A 17975-nucleotide genomic window follows, 5' to 3' on the forward strand; every position below is an offset into this window, starting at 1 on the left:
AAAGAAGAAACTTTGCAGAACAGGAGATTAAAGGATAATCCCCTTTTTGTCTTATAATTAAGAGCTCATCCCTCTTCTTCCAAACTGCAGAATGTCTGCTGACCATAAAATGATACCATATATATCATACAAATTAGCCAAATGTTCTATACATACTTACATAGCAGATAACTGAGTATAACCCCAGGAATGTAACTTCCCAAGATCGTAAAAAATGTGCACACACTGCAGACCAGGAGACAAAACTAGAAATAATAGAAATAACACAGGATAATTATTCATAACACTGACATTTTGGAGCACAGGATACATACACAATTACGTATCTATAAGCAAACTATCAGGTTATGGAAAATGTTTTTCAAACAGCATTCTTTTGTACTTAGGTCTAATGACTGTTGCATTTAACTGGCCTTAGTCCACTTCAGCACTTAGTAATAATCATGTGAGGACACAGGAGCTAATTTCTGACACTGACAATGACAATTGCCATTACTCATGCCTGTGGCTGTATTGCTGCCAGGTGTAAGAGAACAGAAGAGTAGTATGTCCCCGGAAACCCTTTTTATTCAGCATCATTTAATGAAAGTAATGCAGCCAGATAACTAAATCTGCAAGTTCAAACTATCACTATAAGCCCATCAAAATTCATAAAAACACAACAAAACATGTTGCAGAAATTTGAGAAATCTACATAAATCTAATTTAATTTACACAGCTGGAGATCTTCTGGGATAAATCTATGACCATTACTATCCTCCCTTCTAATCATATCCACCCCTCAAATTAACCCCACTTCTACGTCACCTAGAAACCAACTGCAAATGAAATGAAACTACGATGGTGAAATCCAATCATTTTCCTTTTCTCTGTTATTTACCATTAAAAAAATCTTGGTTGTTTTAAGAAATTAAAAAACAACCTACAGAAAATCTCCTTAAATCCCATTAGAAACATCAAGACAGAAAAATTGTCCCATAAAGTCTTCACTTAATTTCCACACTCTAGTCTTGAACTATCTTACTTTTTATCTTTATTTGTGATATTAAATTAAACTGAGAAGCATGCAAAGAAAATTCATTAAGAGAATTTCCAAAAGACACATGAAGCAGGAATATAGCTTCTGATCAATAACTAATTAAGAGAGCAAGGGGGGGGGGTCTAAATTTAAGGTTAACTGATTTTTTATTCTTTGGTAGAGGGTTAATAAATTTACTAGTCAAAGGAGAATTCATGAACTTGTGGAACAAAATAAAGAGCTGCTTCTCAAACAATAAGGGACCTTGAAAGAATCTGGAATTCTAGGAACTAAATGGAAAAGGAAAGGCCATAAAAATCAAAAGGACAAATAAGTGAATAAAAGCATTACTATGTCCAGAATTTAGTTTTATAAAGGGATTTCTTACTATCCCCTTGACTTACAACATTTTCATCTTAAGGTAATTGACTTGGGGCACCTTAATGAAACAAAATACAGAAGTTTCAAGTTTAGAATCTTCCAAAAATATGTTTAATTACTTCAGTAAAATAGGTATCAACAATACATTGTACCCTCCCCTATGGATATCTATTCTAAAAAATTACCTTCAGTGATTTAAAAAGTCCATCTAAACATAGCACTGGCTCTTTAATATATGTTCAAAATGTCTCCAAACATAATTCTATTATTTCATACTAGGGAAATTTTGAGATTGCCTGTACATGGTACAATGAGAGGGATTTTGAGTGCTGACATTCCTAGTTCTTCATTCCAACTACAGGTGGATATTCAAGAAACTTGAGGCAACACCTGAGCTATCAGGACAGTCAATCAGCATTAGAGCTGCCTCTCCAGATAAAATAATCCAAGTGTGTGCAATGCACCAGTAATCCCTTTCCAACCATGCATGACTCTTCCCCTCATGGGTTTTCGCCTCAATTGGAAAAATACTTTTTGTTTATATAATCACTATAGATGTTTTGCCAAAAGTTTTCTTTCTTAAATAAATCATACAAGAATCTCCACTTTTTAGATTGAAAGTGAGACTCAGTTTTCTTGGAATGTCCCCTCAAAGGACGACATGTTCATTTCATCTCCCTTTGACACCAACACCGGGCTAAATATGGTAACTGAAAGTCTTAAGACTTTTTCTCCTTGGTCCGGCTGATAAGACCAATCACCATTCATTCTAGTTAATGAGCTAGATATATATGTATAAAAACCAATCCAATTCAAATGTCAGGTTGAGGATTCTCTAGTGTTCACATATTAATATTTATAGCAGTGTTTAAGGCACATGTTCCTCATATATTATTAATATATTCAGAACATCTTATGAGCTGATACAAGAGGTTAGTTCATCTGTTTCCAAGTACATTGCACATTTTAAAACACACTCTTGTCCTGGAAAACTTGCCTTGCCAGGGCTCTGCTGTTTAAAAAGAGACATTTCTTGAAGAAATATGCTGAAATTCATCCATGATTCTGCAATACAGTGGCTGAGTCTGGGTCTTTCATCTGGTTTGGAATTGATAACTTCCCAGCTAAAGAGAGAGACAGAGAGAAAAAAAGGAACTGGATTTTAGATGATTCAGTCAATATTCATGGCTTCAGCAAATACTTATTGAGCATCTACTGTTGGCCACCCTACCCTAGAAAAGCCCTGTGCATTCAGAGGTGAATGAGCCAGATACCTGCTCCAGAAAGCTCACATTCCAAAAGAAACAATGAGCTATATAATTAGTTATCCAATTACAACAAGGGAAACGCTGAGGAAGAACCAGGCAAGGGCTTTGAGACATCTTCTCTGAAGTCATGTTTTAAATTTCTAATTTTTAATTATTATGGGTACACAACAGTTGTGTATCTTGATAGGGTACATATGATGTTTTGATACAGGCAATCAAGTACATTAATCAAATGTAATTGGGGTATCAATCACCTCAAGCATTTATCATTTCTTTGAGGTAGGTACATCCCAATTCTACTCTTTTAGTTATTTTAAAGTATACCATAACTTATTGTTGACTATGGTCACTTTGTTGTGCTATCAAATATTGTTCATTCTATCTAGTTAGCTAACTATATTTTTGTGAAGAAGTCATTTTTAAACTCAGACCTGGAATGGATTAGACCTGGTGAACTGCTGTTCACCATAAGGGTTTTGGAGAGACCAATAGACAATATATGCAGAGGCCCTAGAACGGGAAGGAGCTAAGAGCACTATCCTATTTGTGCCTGAGTATGGCTCCAGCAAAGTGAATCAGAAGCTGGGAAGGAGGAGGGTCCCAGACCATACAAGGCCTTACAGGACTTGTTAGAAACTTTTTAAACCGCAAGGATTGAGAAGCCACAGTACTTTCAAAGAAATCTTGGCATTAAGCATTATAATAATAATTATTAGTAAACACCAACACTATATTTTCAATATATACAGTGGTTAGTCAACTCTAAAGAAAATCGTTAAATTCAAACTCAGGATCTCACAGTATTCTCTATTTTTCTGGAGTTATCTTTTTCCAATCATCGTGTTGAACGTGCTGCACAGGCCAGGAAATGTGCAGTGACCCTGCCCTCATTTTTCCACAAGAATCTCTGCAAGCTAAAAGCTAGAAGCCACCACTCCAGGAAAAAGACATACATATGCAAATACACGTCATTCCCTAAAATTCCAATGACGTTAAGGTTAATTCCTGCTCTTGCAATCCTAACTTACACAAGTTCAAACAAGCTGTGTGAAGGGCCCTCAAATTCATTCACTAAAGAAATAATTAGTGCCTATCCTGTTGAAGACATTGCCATAGAGTTGTGGATACAGCAGTAAACAATGCAGCAAAGTTTCTAGCACATGATAAAAATGATCTGTGACCTCTAATCTGAGCTATGACTGTTAAGTATCAGGGTGAGGCTGACCTTTGGATTCAACTCCCATAGCCCTAAGACAAATCAAAACTACCTGGGCCCTTAGATGCTCAACTACACAGAAATTGTGTACATAGAGAGATTCTGTCACTTTTAAATATAGTTTGTTGTTGTTTTCTATTTCAGCATATTATGTTAAGGTTATATTGCCCTTACCCCTTCTCCTCCCTCGAGTCAGAGCTTCAAGCGTGACCATCCCCCAGACGGTGCACATCTCACTCATTATGTATGTATATACCTGTCGAATTTGTAAATTAATTAAAATTCCTTTTTAAAATACAAATTTTATTTTATTTTATTCTTATTTTTTTGAGACAGAGTCTAGCTTTTTGTTGCCCAGGCTAGAGTGAGTGCCATGGCATCAGCCTAGCTCACAGCAACCTCAAACTCTTGGGCTCAAGCGATCCTCCTGCCTCAGCCTCCCGAGTAGCTGGGACTATAGGCATGTGCCACCATGCCCGGCTAATTTTTTCTATATATATTAGTTTGCCGATTAATTTCTTTCTATTTATAGTAGAGATGGGGTCTCGCTCTTGCTCAGGCTGGTTTCGAACTCCTGACCTCCAGCAATCCGCCCGCCTCGGCCTCTCAGAGTGCTAGGATTAGCCACCGCACCCGGCCTAAAATACAAATTTTAAATCCAAGTTTAAATGAGCACAATAGCATCAAAGGGTGGGCGGAGTATCTCATTTTTCTTCTTCTTTGTTCTGTCAGCCTCAACTACTGCTCTAGAAGGTCACTGTGCTACCAGTTGTCCAGGCTGGTGTTACTCCCCCAGGTAGACATCTGCAGAAGGATTTTCTGCCTGTCATAAGAAATGCACTTTTGGGGATGTCTCACTATTAGGGAGTGGTTTATGTCTCCACTAACTCTACCTCCTTTTAAATCATGGAGCAAACTTGTTTCCACTGGTGACCAAGTCTGGCATCAGATTTGCAGACCCCCATGAGTGATTCCAGACCTCTTTAAAAAAGCACTTTAAGTGAATGGCTAAGAAGCCAATATCTGTGACAAAATGTTGCCAATACATCTAATTAATGGGAAAAGATTTTGCACAGGAGAGCAAAAGCTGCATGGCAAGGAAATATAAGGTTATTAAATTGTAGTCTCTTTTCTCAGAAGAACACAGACTTTGGGGCAAACTGGCACAAACAGGTTAGGTTACTGTTCAGTTTAATGAGACTATAAATATGACAAAAACACAGATTTTAATTTCCGTTCTGTATGCCTATTGAGTAGTTATTTAAGGATTCAGTTAAACTGTTTGGCAAATATAATTCTAACAAAAATCAATGAAAAACTTATGATGGAAGGATTTGACTAACATTCTTTTAAAGATGAGAATGGTACCAACATTAGCAAAAGAGAAGAAGAAAAAATAAAGATTAAGATGGCATAAATGAACGTTTCATATTTTGAAACAAATTTAAAATATACTTTCATCAGGACAATGAGCAAATAAGATGAGTTGTGTTCAAGCAATGGAAGACAACAGTGAAAATGAATGAACTTAAACTTTATGTTTGTGTATGAACCTCACAATCATAATATTGAGAAGAAATCACAGAAGAATATATACAGTATGATTTCATTTATATAAAGTTCAGAATTGTGGTAGGCTAAACAGATTAAGCAAGGAAACGATGAAAACAAAATTCGAGAGAGGGGCCTAAGTAGAGAATGTGATTTAAAGCAAGGCATGTAAGACCTTCTTAGTTATTGGTCATGGGCTGTTTCTTAACTTGGGTGATGGATAACTTAGGTGAGAACCCACCTCCTACTGTTCTTAAAGTTACATATACATGTATGTGTAGGGGTGTGTGTGTATTTATATGTTTATGGCACTTTCAAAATCCTTTGATACTTAAATGTATAATCATGCTTTTATTTCATGACTAACATTCTTATATAAGTATATCCCACTTTAAATTCTATTGTCAAAAATACAAGTGTATTTTTACCTAGCTTTTGCCTCAATTTATTTGTGATGTAAAAGCAATATTTCTGTTGGCTAGAGCCATGAAAAATCATTTTGTTGAATAGATGGTACTTTGTATAGATGCTGGAGCTTTGTTCTAATGCTACCATTAGGAATCATGTCCAAGAAATGACACTATATTTGTATACATACTTTTTATTCTAGTAAATAAATGTCCTAAAATTGGAAAGAGCCTAGTCTAATACTAAACTACCACTATAGAGATAATTTTAGAACAAAGAATTCATATAACTAAATGTGCTTTACAAAGATCACAATGAAATAACTAAAAATTCTCATTTGCATTTAAGGGTCTTAACTATTTTCCATAGTGAATTTTAAGTGGATACCATCCATCCATTAATTTATTCACTTATTCAATGAAAAGTTATCAAGTTCCCTTTTTGTGCCTTGCATTATACTAAATGTGTAAAATACACATTTATATTCCCTTAGAGTTTCACATACAGGTGAAACCATAACCTCTTCAGCTGCTGAAAAAGCACATTGTTCTGGCTTAGGGTTCTTTGGTAAATAATTGCTTATCTTGACTGCAGAATGGCCTTTGACAAAACACCTGGCTTGTTTTTCTTAAAGAAGGAAAGTTTAATCAAATGGCATCTGCCAGTGCCTTTTTGGGAAGCGTTTATAGCTGCAGATCTTTGGGCAAACCCCATTGGAAAGATGGCATGTCCATGGCCGGCTGGGAATTGCAGTTACTTCTCCCTGGGAACCTCTTGGACTGGACTCACCAAGTCCAGTAGCACTATTCCTTTCTCTGTGTCTATAGAAAACACTAGTTGATGGGAAGAAATGAGAATATTCACCTTGTAACTATTTTCCAGGTCTATAAGAAAACACTCTTAATTAAATTTCTTCCCTTTGATAGTTTTTTTTTGAACAATGAATTCCATTGTCACTTACATTTATATTAAAATAATAACAAATTATAATTGATATTTGAATTATTACAATCGCAATGAGAACTATTCATTGTGAAAAGTTATCTTGGGTTTTGGAAAGACTAATAGATGTTTGAGATAAAACTAAATGTTCAGACTATGCTGAATAAAATTTAATGGAAATATATATGATTTAAGTAATATAGTTATTAATTCATAATGAGACAAGACTTTGATGTCAACTTTTCAAATTCCTTTATTTTATATATGAAGAACATAAAACCCAAATTTTCTCAGCTTGTTTGGGACCAAGCCAAGACCCATGGCTGAGACTCCTGATTTCCAATACACTTTTATTTCCTTTACAACTGTGGTCCCCAACCCCTGCACAACACAACAGGAAGTGAGCAGCAGGTAAGCAACGAACTTGAAGCTTTGTCTGTATTTACAGCCGCTCCCCACTGCTCACCGCACCTCCTCCCTCAACAGCCCTGCCCCATCCCGAGAAAAACTGTCTTCCATGAAACCAGTCCCTGCTGCCAAAAAGGTTGGAGACCGCTGCTTTAAAACATGTGCCCTCTTCAAAGGATGAATAAATAAATTCAATGACATCCTTTGAAGAGACCACGTTGTAATTTAGAATGAAAAAGAACATTTCACGTTCCTCCCCACTCCTTCCTAGAACTAGCAGGGGTGAGGCCTGATTGACCAATACCAATGTGGCATCATGTGAAGACCAGCCCTTTCCAGGAAAATAGAGAACTTCATGTGCAGAATCCAAACGCTCAACAGAAACTAAGACTCACGCTGGGTGCTTGGTTGACGTTTAATACAGGTGACATCTGCACACGCAAGCAGAGTTGCTCCATAATGAAACTCTAGGTTTTCCTAGAGAGCCTTGTGTGGCAAACACATAACCGGAGAAAGGCTCTCCCGTGAGTGCTGGGCACGGCTCGGAAAACAGATCTTTTCCATCGTGTGTGACCGTCTTCCCACCACCCTTGGCACTGGTCAGTGTGCCACGTAGGCCCGGCTAACATAAAAGGAATTGAAATGTGCCTAAGGCCTCAAAATAGTTTGAGTTTTTTGTTTGTTTTTTTGAGACAGAGTCTCGCTTTGTTCCCCAGGCTAGAGTGAGTGCCGTGGCGTCAGCCTAGCTCACAGCAACCTCAATCTCCTGGGCTCAAGCAATCCTGCTGCCTCAGTTTCCCGAGTAGCTGGGACTACAGGCATGCGCCACCATGCCCGGCTAATTTTTTCTATATGTATCAGTTGGCCAACTAATTTCCTTCTATTTATGGTAGAGACGGGGTCTCGCTCTTGCTCGGGCTGGTTTTGAACTCCTGACCTCGAGCAATTCGCCCGCCTCAGCCTCCCAGAGTGCTAGGATTACAGGCATGAATAGTTCGAGTTTTTACCAAGTTCTTAACCAAAGAGTACAAGTCTTTTGTGACTGAAGCTCACCTAAGAGAGAAAATTAGTTACTGATGGCTTGCTTCATTAGTAATATTTCCTCCTTAGTTTCAGAGAGAACATGCATTTTCCAGGTTTAGGGGGTAATAAGGTTCTTTAATTTGTCCTTCCAAACATCCTCTCTCCGTCCTTCTAACTTTCTCTCCCACTCTTGTATTTACTATGGAGCGTACCTACTGCACACTCCAGCAACAAGATAAGAACCATGTAGGAGTCACCTCCAAAGACCATCACCCCCAACTCCCATAGTCTCGGTGAGTCCAGTCCAAGAGGTTCCCAGGGAGAAGTAACTGCAATTCCCAGCCGGCCATGGACATGCCATCTTTCCAATGGGGTTTGCCCAAAGATCTGCAGCTATAAACGCTTCCCAAAAAGGCACTGGCAGATGCCATTTGATTAAACTTTCCTTCTTTAAGAAAAACAAGCCAGGTGTTTTGTCAAAGGCCATTCTGCAGTCAAGATAAGCAATTATTTACCAAAGAACCCTAAGCCAGAACAATGTGCTTTTTCAGCAGCTGAAGAGGTTATGGTTTCACCTGTATGTGAAACTCTAAGGGAATATAAATGAAAAAAATGACTTCTCAAAGAGCCTCACTTCATCCACAGAAAGCAGCTTTGGTTTCTTGGCAGAATTTCAGGCAAGCATCCCTTCTTTCTGCCTCCATCTCCCTACTAGAATACAATTAGTTACATATGCTAGGTGATCAGGCCCAGGTAAGCCCTCATGCAGTCGCTAAAGATGGAGTTGTGAGACTCCCACCTGAAACAACTGAAAAAACAGACAAAATATAATAGGAAACTATTATTTTCAAAACCCTTGGCATTAGGCAAGAAAGGACCATGACCCCAGGGAGCCAGGACACCAGCAAGGTTTGCTATGATTACCTAGCTCGCTGCCCTGGAGTTGGGTGGGGGCACCCAGGAGGAACCTGGTGACTCCCTGAGTTGAGGAGACAAGAGTTGAGGGTCCAAAGACGCGATCCAATACTATGAACACTATTTGGGTGACAGGCACACGGTATAAGCCAGGACTCAAGCATTACAAAAATGATCCATGTAACCTAAAACATTTGTACCCCCTTAATATTTTGAAATGAAAAAACAAAACAAAACAGAGGTAACCAAAGCAGCCAGAGTTTGCAGGACACAGTGTCAGAGTTGGAGCACTGTGCAGAGAGCACGCTCTGTCGATCTGTGGGGGGATCCCTTGGAGTCTTCGGCTGAGGACTGACTGGAGTGTGTGTGTGAGGAACCTAGGGGCTGGAAAAGAGCCATCATAAAGGACAAGGAACAGTGTCTTGTACCAGGAACGATTCCTAGTCCCACAACTATACTGGAAAACCTCAAAACTCCACAAACATTGGTAGAGTATACTCAGCAGGGTCTTGGTTCAGCAGCAGAGAATAATCAGTCCTAAACTAAATGCTGCTCTGCTTCTAATGAGCCTTAAAAGCAGGCCCTAAAAGGATTGAACTGATTTTAAGTAATTCAGCTGTCATTTGTAGGAATGCAAGGCGGTGGGTTTTGTTATGAACCAAATAACTGAGACAAGGTAGGATCGGAATGATTTTACCTCTTTTATTTTCATATGTTTTATCTTCTAAATTTTTGTGTACTTTTTTTTCCTTTAAAAATGTAGTTATCAAAAACAATGTTTTAATATTACATTAAAAGATCTGTCTGCGTAGTTTGGCTGCATAAGTGGAATCGAATGCACTTGGTCTATGGTTTCAGAATGCAGTACACAGAAGTGTCCATTAGGGGGATCTGTAAGATTGAGAAATATGACACTCTTGTGCTCTTTAAAAATAGATTGTAATTCTGTAAGAGAGATGCATGCCAGCAGCCTATTCATCTCTTTCACCCACAGTGTCTTTGAGCACTACAAAAAATAATGCTGAAACAAATGAATCTTGGCATAAAATAAATAACATCTCTCGGTCTCGTTTCACTTCACTTCCGTTCATTTCAATAAATGTGCATTGAGTGAATGTCAACTGTCACCATTCCAGGAATTTAGAAGTGACTAAGGCACAGCCCTCAACCAATAAAGTTTTACATGTGACCCCAGATTCAGAACACATACACATACATACATACATACACACACTCATTATATGGGAAATTCACCTTTTAAAAATGGCATTTAATTGTATGTAGGGCTACTGGAGAAAAAAATAGCAATAATTTGAAAACGAAGTTGGGGATTGGATTTGTAAGAAAAACTTGTTAACTATAAGATACTTTATTGTACATTTTCTAGGACAATAAAACGTTTTAGCATATACTAATGAACTTAAAGGTCAAAAGAAGTATTTTGAAAGTTATTGAAGTTGAGAAAGTTATTTGCAATGTAAAAATTGTTTTTTAAAAATATCAAAACTCAAATCCTTTCATATATTTCTTGAGCTTTAGATTTGAGGAGATAATTACCAATGAGACAGTCAACCTAAAGTGGATGGAAAAGAGAGGGAAGGGAGGAAAGGAGAGTGTGGGAAAGAGAATACGACAGAAGCCTGATGGTGGAGTTCTTGGGTCCCGTTAGTCCCAAGAGGCAAGGTGCAAAGCACACCCACCCATGGACACTCCCACGACTGGAGTCAATTTCCTTTGGCCTTAAGCTGCTTTCAGGCATTTGTAACATAAAATAAAGTGCTGCATTTTTCAGTGCCAGCAATGGAAAATTGTATATTTTCAATTAGGGGGTAGACATGACTATAAAAAATTATAGAACAAGATTACACAGATTACTATGACAGTTTTATTTAGGTGACAATTTTTAGCAGAAAGGAAAACTGCAGATAGGCTGAATAATAATTCAAGTAAAGGCAATTTATTAACAATTCAAGTAAAGGGGGTTACAGGTAGAGTGAAATATGGATAGTAGCTAACACTTAACTATTAAGCCAGGTAATCCTCTGCATCTTGTAAACTATCCTTACAAGGATAGTGAGCTACTATTTATTATTCCTGTTTAACAGATGAGGGCATTAGGGCCCAGATACATTTTCTTTTCTTTTTTTTTTTTTTTTTGAGACAGAGTCTCACGTTTTTGCCCAGGCTAGAGTGAGTGTCGTGGCGTCAGCCTAGCTCACAGCAACCTCAAACTCCTGGGCTCAGCGATCCTCCTGCCTCAGCCTCCTGAGTAGCTGGGACTACAGGCATGCACCACCATGCACGGCTAATTTTTTGTATATATATTTTTAGTTGGCCAATTAATTTCTTTCTATTTTTAGTAGAGACAGACAGTCTCGCTCAGGCTGGTTTCGAACTCCTGACCTTGAGCAATCCGCCCGCCTTGGCCTCTCGGAGTGCTAGGATTACAGGTGTGAGCCACCGCGCCCGGCCCCAGATACATTTTTCTATACCTTGCTCAAGGTCACAGAACAAATGCACAATGGAATAGGGAAGCAACGCATGGACCTGAGAAGGTTCCTAATGTGAGGTTGAGATACAGAAAGAACACTCTGGATGGGAACACGGAGACCATTTCAAAGATGAGTGGGAAAGCACATCAGGGCAGGATCACGGACCCCTAAATGCCAAGGTGCATGCACAGAAATAGCTAACAAGCAGCTTTGGTATCCAGGTGAAATTCCTCGGGCCTAAGGAGTTTAGAGTCCTATTTTCTCTCTCAACCCCTTCAGCTGTTTCTAAATTAGTACCCACCAAGTGGGTCCACAATCTCATCAATCTCAGCTTCTCAATCCTAAATTACTACATGTGCCCATGCTAATCATGACCATGGCTACCGTTTGCTGAGCTCTCACTGTGTGCCAGGCGCTAAATTAAGCACTCTGCCTTCACTGGCTCACTTAATCTCCACCGCGTGAGCTCCTCTCCACCCCAACCACCGCAAGTGGGGACCAGTGTTATCTCCATTTTACACAAGAGAAATCTGAGGCTGTGAAGGGTCTGAAGCCCAGTAGATCTCCTCCTCATTACGACCACCATAGCATTTTGCAACGTTCTTTGGTAGCAATTATCAATTGCAATTAATTTATGATGTTGGAAATACTGACTCCCCATTACACTTTAAATTCCATGAAGGAATTCTTGGACCCAGTCTGTCTTCAGTAGCTAAGAGAGCTTGACGTCTGGAGGCACATAAAAATATTGAATGAATAAATGAATATAGACGTAAACATCCAAAGAAAATATCAAAAATAGTCAATAGTGGTTATTTAATAACCCCATATTTATTCACTTATCTCAATGTTTCTATATATTACATATTGACAATAACCAGCATGCATGCTTTTATATGTATAAAAACATATGAAATAATAGACAAAAAGTCCTCTTAAAAATCTGGAAGCCAAGACACATAGGTGCTAAAGTAATAGGGTATTGGGCAGGTGGGAGGGGGGAGGGGGGCGGGTATATACATACATAGTGAGTGAGATGTGCACCATCTGGGGGATGGTCATGATGGAGACTCAGACTTTTGGGGGGAGAGGGGGAATGGGCATTTATTGAAACCTTAAAATCTGTACCCCCATAATATGCCAAAATAAAAAAAAAAAATCTGGAAGCCAATTTTCATCTATATGAAATAGTTTTCAGTTTTTTTTATTTCTTGCAAATGGGCAGTAAACTGAGTTCAAAATTAAGTAATTAGGAATTATGCCTTGTAGGAAGTCCAAGACTTCCTAGAATGGGAAATCAGTATTTCATGTGGGATTCCTTCTGGCAAACTGGGGCCTTAATGCTTGACTTCCCCAAGGGGAGCCCTGGATCCCCAAGAACTTAGGATAGGCGTTGCTCCCAGAGGACCTGCCGGGCACTTGTGATGCCAGTGGAGAACAAGACTAAGCCCACCAAAACTGAGTAGGGCAAGCAGGGGAAGATCAACGAATACCCAACCTTCACATAAGAAATCAGAGGAAAATGAGTCCCTTGTTTGTATTTTTCAAGTTCTTGTAGGGCAACCTCACTCCACTGGAGAACAGTTTCAGATACTGTTGTCTTCTCTCAAACACAAATATACGCACAAACACATACCCCTTTCTAACGACTTTTTTAGTTTTTTTCACATCCCTATGAATTCACACTGCAATAACTGTTTCCAAAGATATATTTAGATTTCTGTGATAATGCCTCCAGAGAATATACATTATTTCACCTTATTTGTGATTTTTAAAAATCTATAGGAAATGGAAATTGAAGCCAAACAATATTTTTCAGAAAGTTAGTTATGTCAACTTTCCATATTGACAAATTAAAAAAAAAAAAGGATAAGGTGAGAGGGGGGGGAGGAGGAGGAGGTAGGTATATTCACACCTAATGGGTTCACGGTGCACACTGTCTGGGGGATGGACACACTTGTAGCTTTGACTCGGGCAGTGCAAAGGCAATATATGTAACCTAAATGTTTGTATCCCCGTGATATGCTGAAATTAAAAAAAGGATTTGTTATAACCTAAGTTCTCACCTGGCAGCCATGACAAACAGCTGCTGCAATGATCACACCTATAAATATGCTTTGGCCTGGAGACCTTTCATTCTCAGCTAGTGACTAAGGGTCTCATGCTGTCTATTGGTAGTGGACATCTGTTGATGCTAATTCCTGTCGAATTTTTCTTAGAAAGGTCACTCCATATCTGGTTACAGATTTTAACATTTCTTAGAGTAATGTGCTAGAATTTTTTTTAATCCTGTGGATACTTATGTATCCACACTTTGTGTGTGCGTGTGTTTGTGTGTGTCTGTAGGCAGAGAAACAAAATAAAAACACGGATATGTTTCTCTGCACCACCGCTCACAGAATTAGAACCATGACAAAGCAAATGAGATTTGTCAAGTGGAGGATTAAATAAGCAAACACAAGATTAAGAAATTACATGGCACTCAACTTGAAGTCTTCACTTTCTCAGACCAATTAGCCACGTGACAACTCCTCCCAACGCCCAGGAGGCGCCAGTTGAGTGCCTGATTTTTCTGCCCAGAGAAGCTGAGCCCCACCTTCCTCAGGGCAGCTTAGTGTTCTATTTGGGGCCCGTTGTCTCTTTAGGCCAAGTTGGAAACAAATCAGAGACCAGTTACTTTGTGAGACTGTCCCTTTCGCCTTCCATCTCAAACTACTACAGCCCTGAGGAGTCATCAATTATCAGATCCGCCAGGATCATTGGGACAGCCGACCCTAAACTGCCCATCACGTTACTTATGTTACTATAGTTTCAAGTTCCTATGAACAAGATGCCAGTTAGAAGTCACTTTTCATGGTTTTTAATTTTGTTAACTTTTCTAATAATTAGGCGTGCAGAAGCCCAGGGCAGGACAATGTAAATTCCATTACTAGCATGGGACAAGCACCTACTTGAGACATGCCTGGAGATTAAACACCCTTGCATTTGTAAATGCTAAGATTTGCTTCAATCACTATCCCTGGGGGAAGAAAAGATTTCTACTTTATCCCTGAAGGACAGATAATATCAGATAAGTCAAGGAACGTTCCTCAAGGTACATAGAAAACTTGCTAATTTGGATTTAAACTCTTCCTTGTATTCTACTTGGGATCTACAATTCCAACGAATTACAATCCAGGATTTACTGTAGTTAGAGTCAAAAGTAAATGTCCCCTCCCTGTTTTTTCTTTTTTTTTACCTTTGGCCTAGTTATATGAAACCTGCAACATTAAAAAAAAGTTTCTTACACTGCAAAATATTTCACTAACAATATAGTTCCTGATTTTGCTTTTTAGAAATTGTACACATCACACTGGGCTTGAGCAAGTATACACAACCCAAAGAGACTGAATTATCAAGTTCACACAAAGTGCCAATTCAAATCAATTTTATCTGGAGAATTTGTGAACAATCCTCCTGATACAGAGAGATAACTTCAATTATGATAAACCTGGAGTATCACTCATTGAGATATTCAATCAAGATACTAGACCGGGCCACATTCCCACCTTAGTCCTTTAAAGAATGCATCTGTCATTTATCTTCATATAGGTCTTATAAGTCAGCCACTGAATGACATAATCAGTGGCTTCCAAAGGAATACACTCTTACCAAAACGATCAGGTCCTTATCAAATAACAAAAAGTAATGTCTCCTAGTGATAGGTTCCTTTTTTAAAAAATAAGAGATAGGGTCTTGCTCTGTCACTGAAGTATAGCGGCATCATCCTAGCTCACTGCAACTTTGAACTCCTGGGCTCAAGGGATCCTCCAGCCTCACCTTCCCGAGTAACTGGGACTACAGGCACACACCACTACACCCAGCTAACTTTTTAATTTTTTTGTAGAGACGGCGGCTTGCTATGTTGCTCCAGCTGGTCTCAAACTCCTGGCCTCAAGTGATCCTATGTTCTTAGCTTCCCAAAGCTCTGGAACTACAGGCATGACCCGGCCTCTCCTCATGATACAGAATAGCAATAGGAATTTGCTTAACAAAGACCTGAAAAGCACCAGCCTTTCATGTATTTCTACTAACCATGATAACAGTCATTGTATATTTTATATGTGATTTAAGGGGTTTCTGAAAACAGTTATTTGAATAGTTCCTCCCACGTGTCATTTCTTTTCATATTATTGATTTGCTCAGGAAAACACATTTTTAAAAATTAGTGTACCTTTGTGAAACGTAATGCAGTGCAAATAAGTGAAGCTGGAATGACCAAGGCTGAACCTTGCTGCACCAGCAAGAGAGATGCCTGCCCATCCACTCCATCCCCCTTCATTTTTACCTGTTGCAGGTATTCACCCCTGCCTCCAGGGCTCAAGTTTCTGTTAGTGGTGGCAGGAAAATCTAATGGCTGCCACTCGTGCTTTACATGTGGCTAAACTGCCAGGCCAGCACACTGGAGATCATCCGCTAGCCCACACTGTTTTCAGAAGTCAAGTTCACTAATCGGAACTCACAGGAAGGTAATGTGAGTGTTCACACCCACCACGGCTCTCTCAGGTGTAAGGGCATACCCACCCTCTGTTCCTCTCACTCTGTGTACTGAATCAGCCAGGCAGTACAATTATTTTAAATGTCTTCTATTTGTTACACAGGCAAACACAGATGCCCAGACACACACGGTTTATAATAATGATTGATAATTATTATTACATTTTCTCTTTGCACTCTATACTTTAGTTACATGAAATAGACTGGGTAAGATCCTCTAGTAAGCTGAAATGCTTTGGTCAGCCTCATTTACTTTTCCTCCATGAGAACCACCCAGAACCACAGGACTAGAAATGCTGTGGAACGGCATTTACCTGGGCCTGGACATTCTCAGAGTTGTCTCCCCCCAGCTAAGTGGATCCACCGGTGGCGCTAAACATTTTATCCCAACCTACTTGGACGCTCATAAAGCTAGCTGATGAGTCTTCAGAGAAGTAGCACAGACAAAATGAAACCAATGGGGCCAGCTGGTCAAAAGAAAACCACCTGTTATTAATAAACAATGACTTTTAAATAAACAACATGCAATGGAAGACAGAGAGGTACCTTAATCACTGCTTTGAAAGATATTCTATGCTTTAAATTACATTTTGACCAGAACTGGCTCTATCATGGACATTCTTCCTTTTTTTTTTTTTTCCTTTCTTGTTCATGTTACCATAATGCATTTTCAATAAAATGGAAAAATGGCTCATCAAAATGAAATTAATGTTCTTTTAACCAACTATGCTAAAGAATGTGGGGATATAATAATACACGAATCATAGTAGCATGGTGGCCACAGCTGTCACTGGGAGGCCATTTGGAAGCCTACCTACTCCACCCGAGGGACATGTGTTTCTCTTTCCTCTACATAAAGAGCTAGACCAGATTGGGCATTAACCCTCCTTGGGTCATGGCCCCCTTTGAAACATCTGTGGGCCTGGGGTGAGTACTACCAACAATACCTTCTGCTCAAGGATTTTATAATCTAGAAGGAACCTATCTATTCACATGTTTACTTGAAAATATGAATTTAGAAAAACTCTGAATACTTTAAGCCCTCTACTTCTAAGAAATAAACATTTACCTTCTCATATAATGAATGGATTTAGAAATCGGTATTAACTTAACAGAGGAATATATAATGCTGACAATATCCCTTAAAACATCCCTGGTGATAATGATGGGAATGAGAATCTTAGTAGCTGTCAGTGACACTTCAAGTACAATACTGTCATAGTGTCAGGTCCCAGGACCAAAGTGGTTCCCAGCCAACAGGCCTCCTAACATGCGGAGAAAGGCCCAGCCTACTTCTTTTCTTCTGATGCTGTGAGCATATTTAAAATGTAAAAATGTCAAACCCAGGTTATTCCAATATTTGTGGTCCCATAATGGAAAAGATTAAAGCCATAAGGAGTTTCACCTTTCATTTATAATGGATTTCTATGATGTCCCAGGCTGATTTTCAGGCCCTTGGGACTGCATGGTGAGAGCAGGTGTCCTGCTGGCCTGCCTCCTGTAGGCTCAGCCAGCTGGATCCTCAATGATGTTATCTTTCTTTAGCAAAGTCAGTAAAATACAGAACTAGAAGTTCTGTGTTTAGTCAAAGCAAGGGTCTCTGATTTCACTGGAAACATGCAGCTGGAGATTCCATAAATGGGAGTTGGAAGGTAAAGGCAAATTTACTAAAAACAGTGGGTGCTGCTACATGTCAGGGCCTAATTTCCTGGGAGTAATTAAATCTTCCATTCTAAGAGTTTCATCATGAAGTTTAAAAGGGCTACTATATCCTGTCCTTATATATTGCAAACAATGGCCACTTTTAAGCTGCTTTT

At 39.1% G+C, this 17975-nt stretch overlaps 1 protein-coding gene across 2 annotated transcripts in view; it reads right to left on the bottom strand.

Moving 5' to 3' along the window:
• Positions 1-17975, bottom strand: part of RETREG1 (reticulophagy regulator 1) — a 135021-nt gene that overhangs the window by 9416 nt on the left and 107630 nt on the right. For both annotated transcript variants that reach the window (XM_012758552.2, XM_012758553.2), the window contains 2 exons: positions 2397-2523; positions 161-245 (listed from right to left, as the gene is read on the bottom strand). In XM_012758552.2, the coding sequence (XP_012614006.2) occupies positions 161-245; positions 2397-2523 (212 nt within the window). The remainder of the gene's footprint in view (positions 1-160; positions 246-2396; positions 2524-17975) is intronic.

The sequence above is a fragment of the Microcebus murinus genome, chromosome 11 (assembly GCF_040939455.1).
Source record: "Microcebus murinus isolate Inina chromosome 11, M.murinus_Inina_mat1.0, whole genome shotgun sequence".
NCBI classification, from domain to species: Eukaryota; Metazoa; Chordata; class Mammalia; order Primates; family Cheirogaleidae; genus Microcebus; species Microcebus murinus.